General features: G+C 44.4%; 1 protein-coding gene and 1 long non-coding RNA gene across 10 annotated transcripts in view; one reads left to right on the forward strand and one right to left on the reverse strand.

Moving 5' to 3' along the window:
• The window catches only part of LOC100725987 (nephrocystin-1), a 47367-nt gene extending 41014 nt beyond the window's left edge, over positions 1–6353 (reverse strand). For 5 of the 9 annotated variants that reach the window (XR_010040797.1, XM_013147306.3, XM_013147308.3 and 2 more), the window contains exons 1-3: positions 6236–6335; positions 1061–1134; positions 600–660 (exon numbers count right to left, since the gene is read on the reverse strand). Coding sequence is in view for 6 of the 9 variants with exons in the window: in XM_013147306.3 (XP_013002760.2) it covers positions 600–660; positions 1061–1134; positions 6236–6304 (204 nt within the window). In the remaining 3 variants the exon portion in view is untranslated. Of the gene's footprint in view, positions 1–599; positions 661–1060; positions 1135–5365 lie in introns of all 9 variants that reach the window. The other 4 variants (XM_013147305.3, XM_063229976.1, XM_063229975.1 and 1 more) reach the window with 4 other exon arrangements.
• Positions 6354–6368: 15 nt separating this feature from the next.
• Positions 6369–13440, forward strand: LOC101788912 (uncharacterized). The gene is made up of 3 exons (XR_010040798.1): positions 6369–6568; positions 11386–11457; positions 13090–13440. It is a non-coding gene; the product is annotated as an uncharacterized LOC101788912 (long non-coding RNA).
• The last annotated feature ends 1618 nt before the right edge of the window (positions 13441–15058 follow it).

The following is a 15058-nucleotide window of genomic DNA, read 5'->3' on the forward strand; positions in this document are numbered from 1 at the left end:
GTTAAGTTCTCAAATCTAGGGCTCCTGTCTCCTAAGCTGGAAACTCTGGTGTCCCTGGAGAAATGCAGAGATGGCATCCAGATCCGGGGAGCAGGACTCAGAGGCAGGTAGGAAGAGGACTTCAGACTCCGCCTTAAGTCTCCGTGGGTCTGCAGCCCTGGACACCGAACCGAAGCTGAGGCTCAAACATGAAGGATCCTGAAGGGATGGCGAGGGTGGACTCAGCCTCCTGCCTTTGCAGAGCCAGTGACGTCAGGGTCACTGCCACGTGACACGGGGCTTTGTCATCACTTACCTCAGGACCAGACAGTGTACTCTCTCCTCGCGATGGGATTAAAATATAAAAACAGTTCTAATCAGCAGCCCCTGTACCTTATAGTTTTTAAAAATCAGGTGACTCATCAGAGCTGGGATGGTCTGCGGTATCCGAGCTGTGGCATTTCTGCCCCACACAGGTACTTAGTGACCTCTCGGGCACAGCTGTGGTCAGACTCCTTCCCTAACGCAAACCTAGGGCTTTAGCAACTGCATTTCCTTCCCAGTGAGGTACAATATTTGATAAGACATTTTTTTATAATGTCATTAACTATAATACTTACCTTCTTTAATTTTTGAAGAGTGGTTTTATTTTCATCAATTGCCTGTTTTAACTGAATACATCTAAATTTTTAAAAAGAAAGAGAACACATTGGTTTACTATTGTCAGAACAGGAAAGCTATTTTATAAAATTATTCGCAGACTCTAGGCAGCAAAGGAAATTAGCTATTGCATGAACTGATGTTTAAAATTTCACATGGAAATGCTTTTCTAGCCATTAGCTTTGATGATCTACAAAGTGTATTTAAAAATACATTTTGGAAAATTTCATTCACTGTTAGGTCAATATTATTTCCACTTGTGTTTTTGGAAATTGTATAAATAAAAAGGAAGAAAAGGGATGGAAGTAAAGAGAAGAAAGAAAGAAAAAGAAATAAAGCTTAAAACGATTTCAGTGTCTTAAACACTACTTGAAACGTAAGCACAGTTCCTAGGAAGTTCATAGTAGTTAGCACACTTTACCTTTGGTAAACATCTTGCCTTTTACTGGGCTCTAGAGTTGCTTTCAACTGGCTTTCCGAAAGTAAAGTATCAACCTAAGGCAAATGGAGACAGTTTAAAACGTCACTTTAGGAAATAAACTAAATCTCTCTTTACCTCCAATATATAACGAGCAGTTTGAAACATACAATAATAAAGTTGAAAGAATTTTACAGCAAATACTCATTCACTTATAACTAGATTCTACATTCAACATTTTATTATGCCTATTTGATCTATCCATCTATCAATCCGTCTTGTTTTATATGCATTTCAAAGTAAACTTTAGTCATCAGTACAACTCTCCCTAAATAACAAACTTAGGGTCAGGAATTACTTCAGTGGTGTTAAGAGCCTGCTTGGCAAGTGCGAGATTGTTTCAATCCCCAGTACCTAAAAAAAAAAGAATGACCTTGGGGGTGTCATTAACTAGAGTTTAATATTTGCTATAAATGGACACACCAGATACACAAACCTAAAGTGTACCTTTGTCACAGTTTGACAAACATATACACTTATAGAACCCAAATCCCTATCAAGATACAGGAAATTACTGAAAGGATTTTGCCCCAGATGGGACACTGGAGGTGGAATCAAGGGGCTCTATCTTGAGGTCACCGTTCCCGCCCTGAGGCAATTTACCTGTGGCAAAAAAATGAATTCCAATGGGCTACCAGTGCATCAGTAATGCCCCTTAGGCACCACCCCAAACCTAAGCTACATGTATGCCCCCATACCACAGTCTGGTGGAGAGAATGCCAGACCCTGGAGGTCATAGAGTCTCTCTCCACATTCTTTAAATAAAGGCAGCTTTTATTTCATACTTATCTTTTTAGCCACGCAGAAAATTCTATCAGATGGTTCCCTACCATGCAGAAAATTCTATCAATTACCTCAGAAAGTTCCCGTTCCAAGCAAATCTCTATCCCATCTTTCCAGAGACAAACCTGTTCATTTTTTTCCACCATAAATTAACTTTAGCTGCTCTTAAACTTTGAAAAAAATGGACTTACACAGTATATATTTATGTTTAAATTTCTCTACTGTGCTGTTTCTAAGATACTTCCATGTTATTGTTAGTTTATTCTTTATTACTGAGTAGAATTCATTGAATCAAGTGTACCACCACTTTGTTTATCTTGATCTAGTATTTTACAAGCACTACATGTACTACGTATATTCTTGTCAAAGCACCACAAAAAAAGCACATCTCTGGGTTTTTTTCTACAGATTGCATGAGAAGATAGTAGATAAAAAAAGAGAGAAAATTTCATTAACTTCTTCTCTGTGTTTCCTATGTGGCATCCACCTGAGTGTTACAAAATCATACATTGATTTTGATAGGGCAGGTTATCACAGGCATGCCCCAAACAGGAAGTGGATTCCTTGCCTATGGACACTGAGTTGGTTATACATTTCTTTCTTTGTTTCTTTTCTTTTGTCTTTTTTCTTTCTTTCTTTCTTTTTTCTTTTTTTTTTTTTTTTTTTTTTTGCTTCAGGCGTCTGTTGTGGAGATAGTAAACAATTAGCTAATATTATCAAAATGTTCTTTCCAGATACTTGAAGTATTAAAATGCTCATGATTCAATTTGATCCCTGCAATAGTCGGTTTTATTTTGTTTTAGTAATTATTTTTATAGTTTCCTTCTGAAACTTGTCTTGGTCCTTCTAATGTTCCACTAAATTTAAAATCACGTAAGAACCATATTATTGTAATCCCAAATTTTGTATACAGTCATCCAAGAATTATAATATAGAATATAAGGGGCTGGGGATTTAGCTCAGCGGCATAAGCACCTGCCTTGCAAGCAGGCAGTCGTGAGTTCGATCCCTAGTACCGATAAAAAGTAAAAAAAAAAAAAGAGCAAACAAATATAGAATATATATCTATATTATAATAAGATAGCATATATCCCTTTTTCAGTTTTCTTCACAATCCAAAGAGTTATATTTATAATCCCTGAGGCTTTATTGGGATCCTGGCAAGTTAATTCCAATTTACCAACTCCAATGCAACCCACTGTGACAGTAAAGACACCATGATATATTCCAAGTTAAGGGCAGCCAAGGGGTCCTAAATCCAATCCTCATGAGGAGGTGCAGACAGAGGCCCTGATCCTCAGCCTCTCCCAGCATTTATTATCCTGTGAAGAAGGGGGGTGGCTCGAGGATGAGCGACAGTGAGGATAGTGGGAACTCATCACCTCCCATGAGGATGTGCAGACAAAGGCCCTGATCCTAAGTCTCCCCAAATTTATTATCTCGTGAAGAAGCTGGTGCCTTGAGGATGAGTGACAGTGAGGATGGCGGGAATTCCATAATTCTGTGGATAACTTAAGCAGCCTGGCTAGGTAGGGAGAAAAGCATCTCTGCAAAATGCAGACATATGGATATGCAGAGGGATCGATTTGCATAATTCAATTAAAGTAGTAAATAAACTGTTTTAGGAGGCTGTTGCTTTGGTTTCTGATATGTAAGCTTTGGTGCCCTGGCGAGTCACAGCCTCTTTACCTTGAGCTCCTACCCAGCTGACATTCCTGGAGCTGATGGCTCTACCACCCCGCTGTGCTCACATCCTTTACAGGGAGAACACCACGTGAGGAGACTGTCTGTGGGCTTTAGAGATTACATACCAGTACTTCCCTAGCCTTGTTTGCAATCTTAGAGTCAATTGAAGAGAGAAGGAAATACAACAGTCAGCTTTGTACATATCAGAATAAGGAAATAAGTTTCCATATAATCAAAGTTGTAGCAATTATTCTGCATTCAAGGGGAATCACTCAAATTTTCTCCCAACCTTATTAAGTCTAATAAAATTCAGCAGAAGTCAGGGCCCCATCAAATTTTACTTTTATTTCTCAAGAGTATTTTGTTTTTATTGCATCACTATGATTCCAAAGTCACTATAATTCACTAAATTTTATCTTTCAAAGTCACTAAAATTTATCTGCCAAATCTTTGTACTTTGTTCAATTTATTTCTAACTGATACAAAAAACCCAAAAATTATATATTTTATGAGGTACCAATGATATTTCAATACATTTATACCTTGTATAACATTTAAATGAGGTTAAACATACCTATCTCCTCAAGCAATTATTACTTCTTTATGATGAAAATATTTAAATTTTTTTTCCTTTCCCATGATATGGAGATGGTCTTACACATGCTAGGCAAGGGTGAAAACATTTAAATTTTTTTTAAACTTTTAAATAAGAGTTTAAACAGCATAAAATAATGAACCTGAGATCATCTTATAACTGTCAAAAAATTTAATAATTTTATTTTAGTGGAAAAATATATGGTGAATCAGACTTTTAAAAAGTACAAACAGTAAAGTGAAATGTAAATTTCAGAAAATAAATGAACAGCCCATTACTTTTTTCTTATTTTTAAAATAAGCACTCAATGCTTTGAAAATATACACAAGGAAAATAACCTAGTGTTGTTTAACCATACCCGTACCATTTTAGTATGCTACCTTCTATCTCTGTCCATGTCACCAGAATATTGTATAATCCTTTCTATGTCTCTAACTTGCTATTTTATCATATTTTCTCTATATACTATATGCCTCAACAAATTTTAGTGACAATATTATCCTACCCCTAAGTTATTTATGTTAGGTCCGCCCACCTGAGAGACAGCACAATCATCACAGCAGTGGTTCAAAGCTGTGCCCTGATAATGCACACTTCCTTCTTCCCAGAAGCCCCTACGGCTTCTCCCTCCCAAAAGTCTGCCAAATCTCAGGCATGTAAAGATTTACCCAATCCTCTACAATTTCAAAAAATAAATCAGCTCACATCAGCCCCAGAGCCCGACCCCCATCAGAGGCTGTATCAGGCAAAACCTGCCCTTTGCAGAGAGCCGCCACAGCCTTCCTTGTAGTGACTCCTTCCGTGACCCCCCTTATTAATATCTACTTGCCTCCTCGCTTTAATATTCTGAACTGCTCTAGATTGAGTACAAATCAATCAATCAATTTATCCATTCCTCTATAACTGATCATTTAAGTCTCAGTATTTTTTCTATTACAAGCGGCAATGTGATGAACATTTACCGCTGATCTTTGTTCCAATTTTTAATCATCTCACACAGCAGATTTTTGGAAATGTAACTACTGAAAGGGTTGTTGACCCAGACTGGACACTGTAGCCAGAAAAAGCCTCAGCCAGAATTAGGGAGCTCCTGTCTACCCCGCCCCTAGAGATTTACCTGTAACCCTATACCCCCCCACCCTTTGGAATCTGCCCCTGGCACCAAACGTGTGCCAATGAAATACCTGTGCATCTCTAATGGCCTTAGGGCACTGCCCTAAGCTTAGGCTACTTATATCCCCCCCCATGCCACGTGTCAGCGTGAGACATCACCAGATTTCAGCAGCCAGCGTGCCAGTCCTCTCTCTCCGTGTTCCCAGAATAAAGGCCTCTTTTGATTTATACTCCTCATCTTTTGGGAATATTTTTCATCTTCTGGAAATAATCCTATCAACTACCCAGCCGAAGAGCGTGAATGGCTCTTCATTCTGTCAAGCCGATTTCCAGTAATGCTGTCCCTTACACACGGGTCGCCAATGTTAAGCATCTGTTTAGTCCTCGGCTCCAGGGCTGAGTCCTGTGACTTTTATACCTTTGTGGTAGCTCATTTCCTTTGCGATTACTGGGTTATCTTTGGAAATTAACGTTCTCTCGCGCTCACAGTTACTTGTGTTTTCTCTCTCGTTCCCGTCCTTGGTTCAGTTTGTCAGATCGCAGTGTTCTCACACCCAGAGCCTACTCAGGCCTGAATTCTGCAGAGAGTAACAGGCATCGCCTGGTGGCGGGAAGCGGCAGCCGGCAGCCGCTGCAGAGCTCGGCTGCGAGGTGAGGGGAGCTGTCGAGGTGGGGCGGAGGCTGAGCTCGGAGGGAGGAGGACATCAGTGGGCGTCACGATTTTCGGGCCGTTTCGTCAGTGGCTGGGGGTTGGGTTGGAATCCGGACTTGGCGCGAGGGTCGGGGCTGGGGGAGCGGAGACTTCCAACCCGGGAGAAGGGCAGGTTGGACGTGGTTTCTTGGGAGGCCTGGGGTCACGGAGAGGAAGGCGCCCCACCTCTCGCCCGCAGCACAGCCGGCCCTTTCTCAGGCCCAGCCCCTCGCCGTGCGCCCCAACATACCTGTAGCTTCAGCTCCTGACTGCGGCGCCGCACCGCCTGCAGGGGATCGCGCGGGCGCCGGGGTAGCATCTCTCCCGCCGCAGCGCCGCGGGCTCGACGGTTGCCAGGGAAACCAATGCGTCGGCGCGGGAAGATGACGCCATCGCCGCGGGCCCGCCTCCCAGCCAGGACCGGGGGAGACGCGCCAGTCCCGAGCGTCCTGCGGTCTCAGCTCGGTCTAGCTGCCTAGGGAGTTACTTTTCCTCCCCATTGTGGAGTATTTGAGGAATGCTTCACGGGATCCTAAACTACCCGTCCCACCTTACATGGGCATGATGCGCCGTTCCTTTTGAGGTACTATGTTTTATGTAGTTTGGGTCTTACGTCACTTGCTAACTTAACCTTACGATACAATTTGAGTTTCTTAAGAACTTCACGGTCCTCATTGTGTGCGTGGATCTGTTGCATATCTTCCTTGCGGTTTGGGGTATTCCTGATGTTTCGCTTCATTCCAGATTTACGCGTTGTCCGTCCTGAAGTCTGTAGGGTGGTGGTGGTGATTGGGCCTACAGGAAGTCTGTGAGCAAATTTTGAGTTGTGATTTATGAGCCACAGTTTACACGGAGTCTCCAGAAAGTGGTACTTTTTCCCCAGGTGGGGCGCAAGCCTCTAAATGCACCTCCCAAACAACAGTACAGCAAAATTACACTTGAATATGAATGTTGATGATCCGAGCTCACCTCTGAAATGATGGACCACATTCATATAAATGAGTGTTGTTTAGTACCGCACGTAATAATACAGGCCAGCCTGAATTGGCATTTATTTATGTATTTATTCAAGTATATACCTTGAGAAAAGCTCACAGACCATAAAGGTGCAGCTCACTGTACTTCCATGCGCTGAATACACTGCATATAACAGCCTTTAGATTAAAAATAGAACATTACGTGCATCCTAAGTCGTCTTCTAGTTTGTAGCAGCCTCAACTCCGATCACCAAAAGTAAATACTATCCTATTGTTTTGTTAGTAGATGTTTGCAGCACATAATGATCACATGGAGAAGTGGAACATGCACATAACATGTCTTTTTCAGTCTTTTTTCCCTCCTTCCCCTTCCCTCCATCTCTTGGTCTTATCCTAGGTTATAATGGCACAAACTTGTTTTGGTTCCTTAAACTTTATAATGGAATCATGCAGTGTATGCTGGTTTCTTGTGTTCTTTCAGCATCATGTATATGATGTTTTTTTTGTCTGTGGTTATAGTTTGTTCATTCTCATTAGAATTTTTTGTTTTATTTTTTATACTGAGACTCAGATTCAGGACCTTGTGCTTGCCAATCGGTTGCTCATGCCACTAAGCTATATCCCCAGCCTGGAATTTTAAGTCAAGAACTGTGTGTTCCTAACTAGATCCTAAATAGGAAGAGACTGCAGATGCTAGACAATGTACTGGGGGCAAGTTCCTATGAGGGGAGTTGGGGTTAGGGCAGGATACAGAATACAACCAAGGCCAGAGAGATGTCATCCTGGAAAGGAGTCCCCGTGTCTCTCTTGATAAAAGTGAATGAGACAGAGCCTCAAATATAATGAGTTTCAGGCCTCCCATCAGTCCTCTGAAGCGGCAGCCATGGGGAATGCTGAGAGCCAGACAGGTGCTATCCAGACTGTACAGTACCGTGGTTGGTGTGCTGGCCTGTGTTGTAGTTTGTGCTGTGACCAGACTTTTTCTGGTCCTGACTACCAGAAGGGGCTTTTAGGGTTCCACCCTGTCTGGCCTGGCTTGCTTAAATTTTGCTACCTAGGGGCTGGGGATTTAGCTCAGCCGTATAAGCGCCTGCCTTGCAAGTGTGCAGTCATGAGTTCGATCGCTGGTACTGATAAAAAAGAAAAAGACAAAAAATAAATAAATAAAATTTGCTACCTAAGCAGGCAGTTGTAATGGGCAGACACTATCCTTACAGCATGCCACCCCGTCTGCGAGGATCTAAGGATGGGCAGTGCCACCTGGTTCCCTTCAGAGTCAACTTGGGTCTCAGTGATACTGGGTGACACTCTAGATTAGGAGACAAGATAATTTGGGTGCAGATCAGGTCCAGCTTCATTCAACATTATTACTGGTTATTTTATAATGACAGAACCCAACTAGGCACAATTTACATTGATCCATCCATCATGCCTTACGTGAGGATGACAGCACTTCCAGGATGACTCTGTCATTGTGGAGAAGTTGTTGATCCTTCCATTCCTGAAAATCCAGCACAGCATCAAGCACTGAACCATCAGCCTATACCAGACAGCTGCATCAGCATGGCTGTGGGCCAGTTCTGGGCCAATGAAGACCCCCTCACTGTCAGTGAGGCCTGAAAGCCAAACAGTTCCTAGATGAAACCGAGCTAGGGCTAAAGGCGCTACATAGTAGCTACAAGATTAAAGCAGTGATGAGCTGTAAGCAAACAATCATAGGGAAAGCCCCCAAGAATAAGTTGTGTCCTCTTCCAGAGAGTTTTGAAGAGATGCAACTCAGTATAGGTAGGAGGCTCTGGGTTCAACTCCAGATCCGAAAAAAAAAAAATTAATTAATCAAAAAAGAATAAAAGAAAGTCTGGAGTCTTGTATAAAAGTAAAGTAGAAAGTTCCCAAGCCATTCGAGGTCTCTGCCCATCCGTACCGTGGCTTAGCTTCAGCTCCATCTGCAGTTTCATCCTCCACGTCCACAGCCTCCTCGCTGTCCTGGTCACTTGGTTCCTGCTCTTCTTTTTCTTTATTACAGAGCTGGGGAAGCAGTGAAATAGGAAGTGCTCTTCAACAGGTGTAGCAATCAATCAATAAAAATTCTAGCTCTTTCCGAAAGACTCAAGCATAGAAGGGAAATTAGAATACAATAGAAAAAATATGATAAGAAAGAAGTTTTCAGCATATAGTTGATGACTTCACTATGTGATAAAATGGCAAAGCCTGAGGCAGGCAGCAAGTTCTAACCAAAATAAACCCAGATGGGATTTATGCCAAGGAAAAAAGTTACGGTCAAGATAAAAGAAATATAAAAGTATTATAAGAAGGTGATCTCGGGATGAGGAAACCCTTAACAGTGATAATATCAAAGCCAAAATTGTAAGTGAAACACTGACAGATCCAGACAATGAAACACACACAGAGCTGAGAGTCAACAAAGACAATTTCTAAGGACCAATACTTCTATTATTAAATATTACAGAAGCTCTTATAAATCAATGAGAAAAAGATTTCTAAAAATCCCCTGGAAAAATGTCCAAAAGACCAGAAAAGGCAATTCACAGAGAAGGAATAAAAAATGGTCACAAAACACGAAATGTCGCTCAATCTCCTTAAGAGTATAACGAATGCACTTATAAACAGTGAGACTGCTTTTGCCAATCACGCAGGCCAAAAATTAAAAAAAGATTAATTACAGTTAAGACTGGCATTTATATGGGGAAACACTCAGATGCTGGAGGTGGGAGAAGAAATAGGCAAAATAAATCAAGACAATAAAGATGTAAGTCCTGTGAGGCTGTGACAAACATCCGGAATTTATGGAAGAGGTATAATTTTTTTTTTTGTCTTTTTCCTTTTTATCGGTACCAGGGATCGAACTCACGACTGCCTGCTTGCAAGGCAGGCGCTTATGCCGCAGAGCTAAATCCCCAGACCCAGAAGAGGTATAATTAAGCAACTTGGCACAGACACACGAGCAGACTGATCAAAATGGGCAGGCGGTGGGCTGAGACCTGGTCGTCCCCACCCCTTACTGGATGGCAGAATCCGGACTTCTGCAGGGTGCTAGGTGTTGCCATGGAACCAGATGCTGCTCAGTGAAGTATAACTTGAAGTTTTTGTGTGGCTTCTGGAAAATTTTCTTCAGAGGGTAACACTATGCCGTTAGATTTCTTTCCTCTCTGTCTTTCACTGCATAGACGCATTACAAGATCCAGCAGTGGATCTGCTTAACAGGAAGAGCTGCTTCACGTGTAGCTACAGAGTAAAATATTATACAGGGCTTTAATCAGTGCTGGATTGTCTATCTTCACATTTCTTTCCCTCTTGAAAGAAATGGGCTTCTCCTCAAGGGTGGCTACTTCCTGGGGAGAATCCTCTGCACTCAGGGGCAGCTGATTGTAGCTTCTTTTTTACAGGTGGGACACAATCTAAACACCTACCTAAATGAGACCAGAATCCTTGCTGCCTCTCAAAACATGATCCAGACCCCACCTGTGCAATTCAGCAGCCATTTACTGCATGCGGCTACCAAACTTTACATTTTAGTCCAGCTTGAGATGCACTGTAAAAGCAAACCCCACACTGGCCTTTGAACTTCGTCTAAGAAGTAAAATAGCTTTCTGCGGCTTGAAGATGGTGCAGGTGTTTCACTTAGGTCAGTGTGGTGAACCTATAGCATGCCTGCTGCAGTGGGTATGCGCAGAGCCCTCTCTGTTGGCTCACAATCCAAGTCCCGCCAGAAACCCAGCGTTGAATTAGGTTATTTTTGTAAACTAAAACCTCGGTATTCAGGTTTAATTACAGCATTATCACTTTGTGATACATAAGTGGGTTTTGTGTTACAGTTTGAGTAGTTAGTTGGTCTCCAAAAGGTTTTCTGCCCCTGATCTAGGTGAACACTGCAGTTTTGCTTATTGTCCTTTAATACTGAGGTTTCCTGTAGTACACCAGGTCCAGCACAGACCCCTTATCCCACATGGAGCAATGTGGTAATGTGGTCGGTATGGAGGGCAGGAGCCACTTGGGCTGAGAACACACGTGACGGGGGGGGGGGGGGGAGGCCTCTTACCTTGACAGCGTCACAGGCATTGATTGCCCTGTCCCTTCTCTTATTCACTTCCCTGATGATGCTAGGTATTTTGCATTTTAAAAGTTATACTCTCAAAATGGTCATGAGAGCCATGTTCCCTGGGTGATGGCAGAGCTGGGAGTCCATGGACTTGCTCTTGAAAGCTGGAGTCTTCTCTTGAGTTTCCAGGAGGTGCCTCCTTTCCTCTCTCCTGCTGCCCTCAGAGTGGAGCTCACTCACTGAGATTTTTTCCTAGCAAGTGCTCCTGCCCCAAATCTTGGGAATCATTGTGTGAAAAGCAGTTACAGTGGGGAGGTACAGGTGGGTACCAGCTGCTGCTCAACTGTCCCCATTTCCTTTCAGAAGAGAACACCTATGACGAGTATGAGAACGACCTGGGCATCACAGCCATCGCACTTTAGGACTACCAGGCTGGTGAGGCGCCTGAGCAACTTCCTGCCCTTTGTTCCTGCCAGCTCAGCCCCTAAGAATCTGACTTTTCCAGTGATGCTGCAGTTTCTATTTTGAAATAGTTTCAGTTACAGAAAAACTCCCAGTACAGTGACAAGGACTCTCATGTCTCAACCAGGTCCTAATTTTCTGCATGTGTGCATGTACAAACTCATGCACTTAACCACTTCAATTACATTTATTCTCAGATCCATCGGGGACCTGCAAGGTCCCCATTTCCCCTAAAAACCCCATGTGATGTGATGGCACGTACCTGCAATCCTGGCTATTTGGGAGACCAAAACAGGGGAATGCAAATTTGAACCCTGTCTGGGTGAATTAGCAAAACCCTGTCTCCAAAGAAATAGATGTGTTGGGGATGTAGCTCTGTGAGACGCCTGCAGGTGGCCCCCATTCCCTCCCTAGTATTACAAAAATACAGAAAACAAAACTCGAAAACTGCACTGTGCATGTCTAGGACATCCAGGGTCTCATATGAGTACTTCCAGCACTCTCCACCCTCTGGGAGGTCACTTGTGCACATGACACACCCCTCGGCGTTGGTCCTGTTTGGCCCTGTTCCTGGGCCGTGTCCTTCCACAGTTGGCCAGGGCCCAGCAGAGTTGGTGCTCGCATGGTAGGAAGGCCACAGATACAATTCGGTGCCTCCCTGTGCTGAGTTGTCTTTTTTGTGGTACCCAGGATCGAACTCCTGACCTTGTACTTGCCAAGCAGGTGCTTACACCACTGAGATAAATCCCTGCCCTACCCTGTATGTTATTTCTGTGGCATTGGTCACTATCACCTGCCAATCCACACCACTCCAGTAGCAGTTGATGACTGCGAGGCGCTATGGTGAGCCCCCCAGGTCCTGTCTTCTCTCAGCCTCACTTGGCCTTCCCTGACAGTAGCTTCCCAGTTCCTCCTCCCCGCTGAGTGGGGGCGGTCAAAGGCAGAGCGTGGCCTTTCTGCACCTGCTATTATTTATTCCCCTATCTATACATTTCTCTTGCTTTTTTTTCTTTTGAGGCAGGGTCTCTATTCAAGTGATAAAACCTTTTTATCACCTGAAATAGAGTTGATGCTGGCTTTAAACTCACTATGTAGCCCTTGAACTTGTGCCATGTGATCCTCCTGTGTAAGCCTCCCGACTGCTAGGATTACAAATGTGCACCACCATGCCCAGCAGCACACATGTTTCTATTTATTCTTCAATGGGTTCTCTGATATTTTGGCATCTGTACATATGTTTGAGTTCATCCCGTGACCTGTGTTCCAGCCTGTCACCTGGGCTTCTTTCTAGACCCCTTCCTGTGTTCAGAACCACCCACCCTGACCACCCCTCCTACATGTCCTCGTCCCCCTGTGCCCTGTCAGTGGTGGCACCCTTCCCTCACTCCCCCAGTGAAGGTGGGAAGGAAGGCGAGTTCCCACCCATCCTGGCCATTTCTCAAAAACAGTGTCTGGCCAGGGTGGATGTTTTTGGAAGACGCCGCTCACATTTGTGCATCCCAGCCTTACACGGGCTGTGGCTGCCTCCTTCTTCTTGCTGCATGCTCCTCCCAGCCCCCCTGGAAATGTTTTCCATTTGTGTCTCTCTCTTTGCTTTTTTCCCAGCGCGTGGTGACGAAATCTCCTTTGACCCTGATGACATCATCAGCAACATAGAAATGATGCATGAGGAAGGCTGGCAGCGCAGCGTGTGCAGGCGCCTGTACGGGCTCTTCCCGGCCAACTATGTGGAGATGTGGCAGTAGGCTGCCCGCCTGCCCTGCGGGCCTGTACAGAATCACACTTCAGATCATGCCTTTGCTGGTTTGGGGTTTTGGGTTTGTATTTTTTGTTCTGTTTTCTGAGGGTGAGGAGGGAAATATACATATTGATTTTATATTTAATACTTCTACTGATGCTTTTGAAAATGTTGATGCCACAGAATGTGCTAATAAATTGTAATCATGTTCCCTAGGAGGACTTTGGTGATTGTTTTTGAACTTTTTTTTTTTTTTTGCCAAATTGCGTTGTCATGTGTAGCCACTTCAGGTACCTGTGGCTCTCCTGAGGTCAGCAGTGCATGTTGTCTGTATGTTTGTCATGACTGTTGGGTCTCCCAGGACTGATGTCCATGTCTGCAGCTCTGGGAGTGGCTGACTACATAAGCTCTGTGGGGCAGCAGTGTTCGGAAGTGGAGGGAAGACCCGGGTCAAGAGTAAGACTGGTGGGAACCCCTGGAGGGGCGCTGGCTCCCCTGTCAGGTGGGACACCCCCACATCTCATCCCATGTGACCCAAGGTTGTGCGAGGCTTTCTCCTGTGCCCCTGTCTTATCCCTAGCTCCATGGCTCTCCTGACCCCTGACTCCTGCCCTGCTAGGTGTCACCACGTCCTTCCACTGTTCCCTCACTGCTTGTCTTACACACTGGCCCACAGTGAAGGGCCCTGGGCTTAGAGGTGAGCTTAAAGCTAGTGTTGGGCCTGGGTGCCACCCAGGGCTGCTCCCATGGCTGTCTGCTCATGCAGGGGGGGTGACATGTGTGGCTGGATGGCCCCCAGTTGGGGGAGGCAGGTACCTTGCTGTGGACTGCCAGAAGGACGCCCTCATCAGGGGGTTGTGCATTTTGCCAAAATCTCGTGTTTAGTTATTAAAATGTGATTGAGTTGGCTAAAATACGACTGGGAACAAGCAAGTGTTCCTTCCCGTTGTGCCACGGTGGTCTCTTTAAGCCACTCTGTCCATACTGCCTGCTACTTGCAGGGGGAATACCTGTCCTTCCTGAGACACCAGGGCCAGTCTTGTTGGTGCACATGATTGGGGGACAGATCCACGGAAATGTTATGACTGTTGGGGACACTTGGCGGTCCTGATGTGCATGTTTTCTCTCTGGAAGTGATTTCTGCAGTCTTGCTTTTCCCACTATTAGGTTGGGTTTTACATACAACTTACTGTATCTGGATTTCTGTAGTATACCTCATACGTATGATTTTTTAAAAATCAAATATTCCGAATAAACCTTTTTTTTTCTTTTTTTTAACTGATTTGCTGTGTGATTTGCTTTGATACTTGGTCACTTTGTTCTGGAGTTGAAAGTGCCTTTGTGGGTGTCAGTGTCCTGCATTCCGTGAGAGACCTGGCCTGGACCACCCTCCAGCCAATGTGCCATCCTGCTGCTTCTCAGGTGAAGCAAAGTCCCCTTCTCAAGGGCACGTTTTATCACCTGAAATGCACCCTCAAATCTTGATTTGAAGGAAGTCTCCAATCAGAACAGAAAATGCCATATTTAGCAATCACTTCTGAGCTGCAGCTCTCAAAATGAATCCTTCAGTGGTTGCCGTGTAGTCAGAGGCATTAGTTTCCTTCAGCTCACACACCTCAGGGCCTGAAGGAAGTGCTGAGCCTGGGCAGAGGAGCTGGTGTCTGCAGCAAGGGCCTGGCTCCTGGACCTGCCCTGGGCTCTGGCCAGTCTGCTTTAAAAGGAACAATCATGGATGAGGGACTAGCCACCTCTTTGGAAACCCCCAGGGCAGTGGCAAGGGAGCTGGTGCTCCCTCCAAGGTGGACAGGCAGACCTTCCTTCCTGGGCAGCTCCCAG

Source organism: Cavia porcellus, unplaced genomic scaffold (genome assembly GCF_034190915.1).
Source record: "Cavia porcellus strain 051 isolate PalLab524CR breed Dunkin Hartley unplaced genomic scaffold, mCavPor4.1 scaffold_18, whole genome shotgun sequence".
Lineage (NCBI taxonomy): Eukaryota > Metazoa > Chordata > Mammalia > Rodentia > Caviidae > Cavia > Cavia porcellus.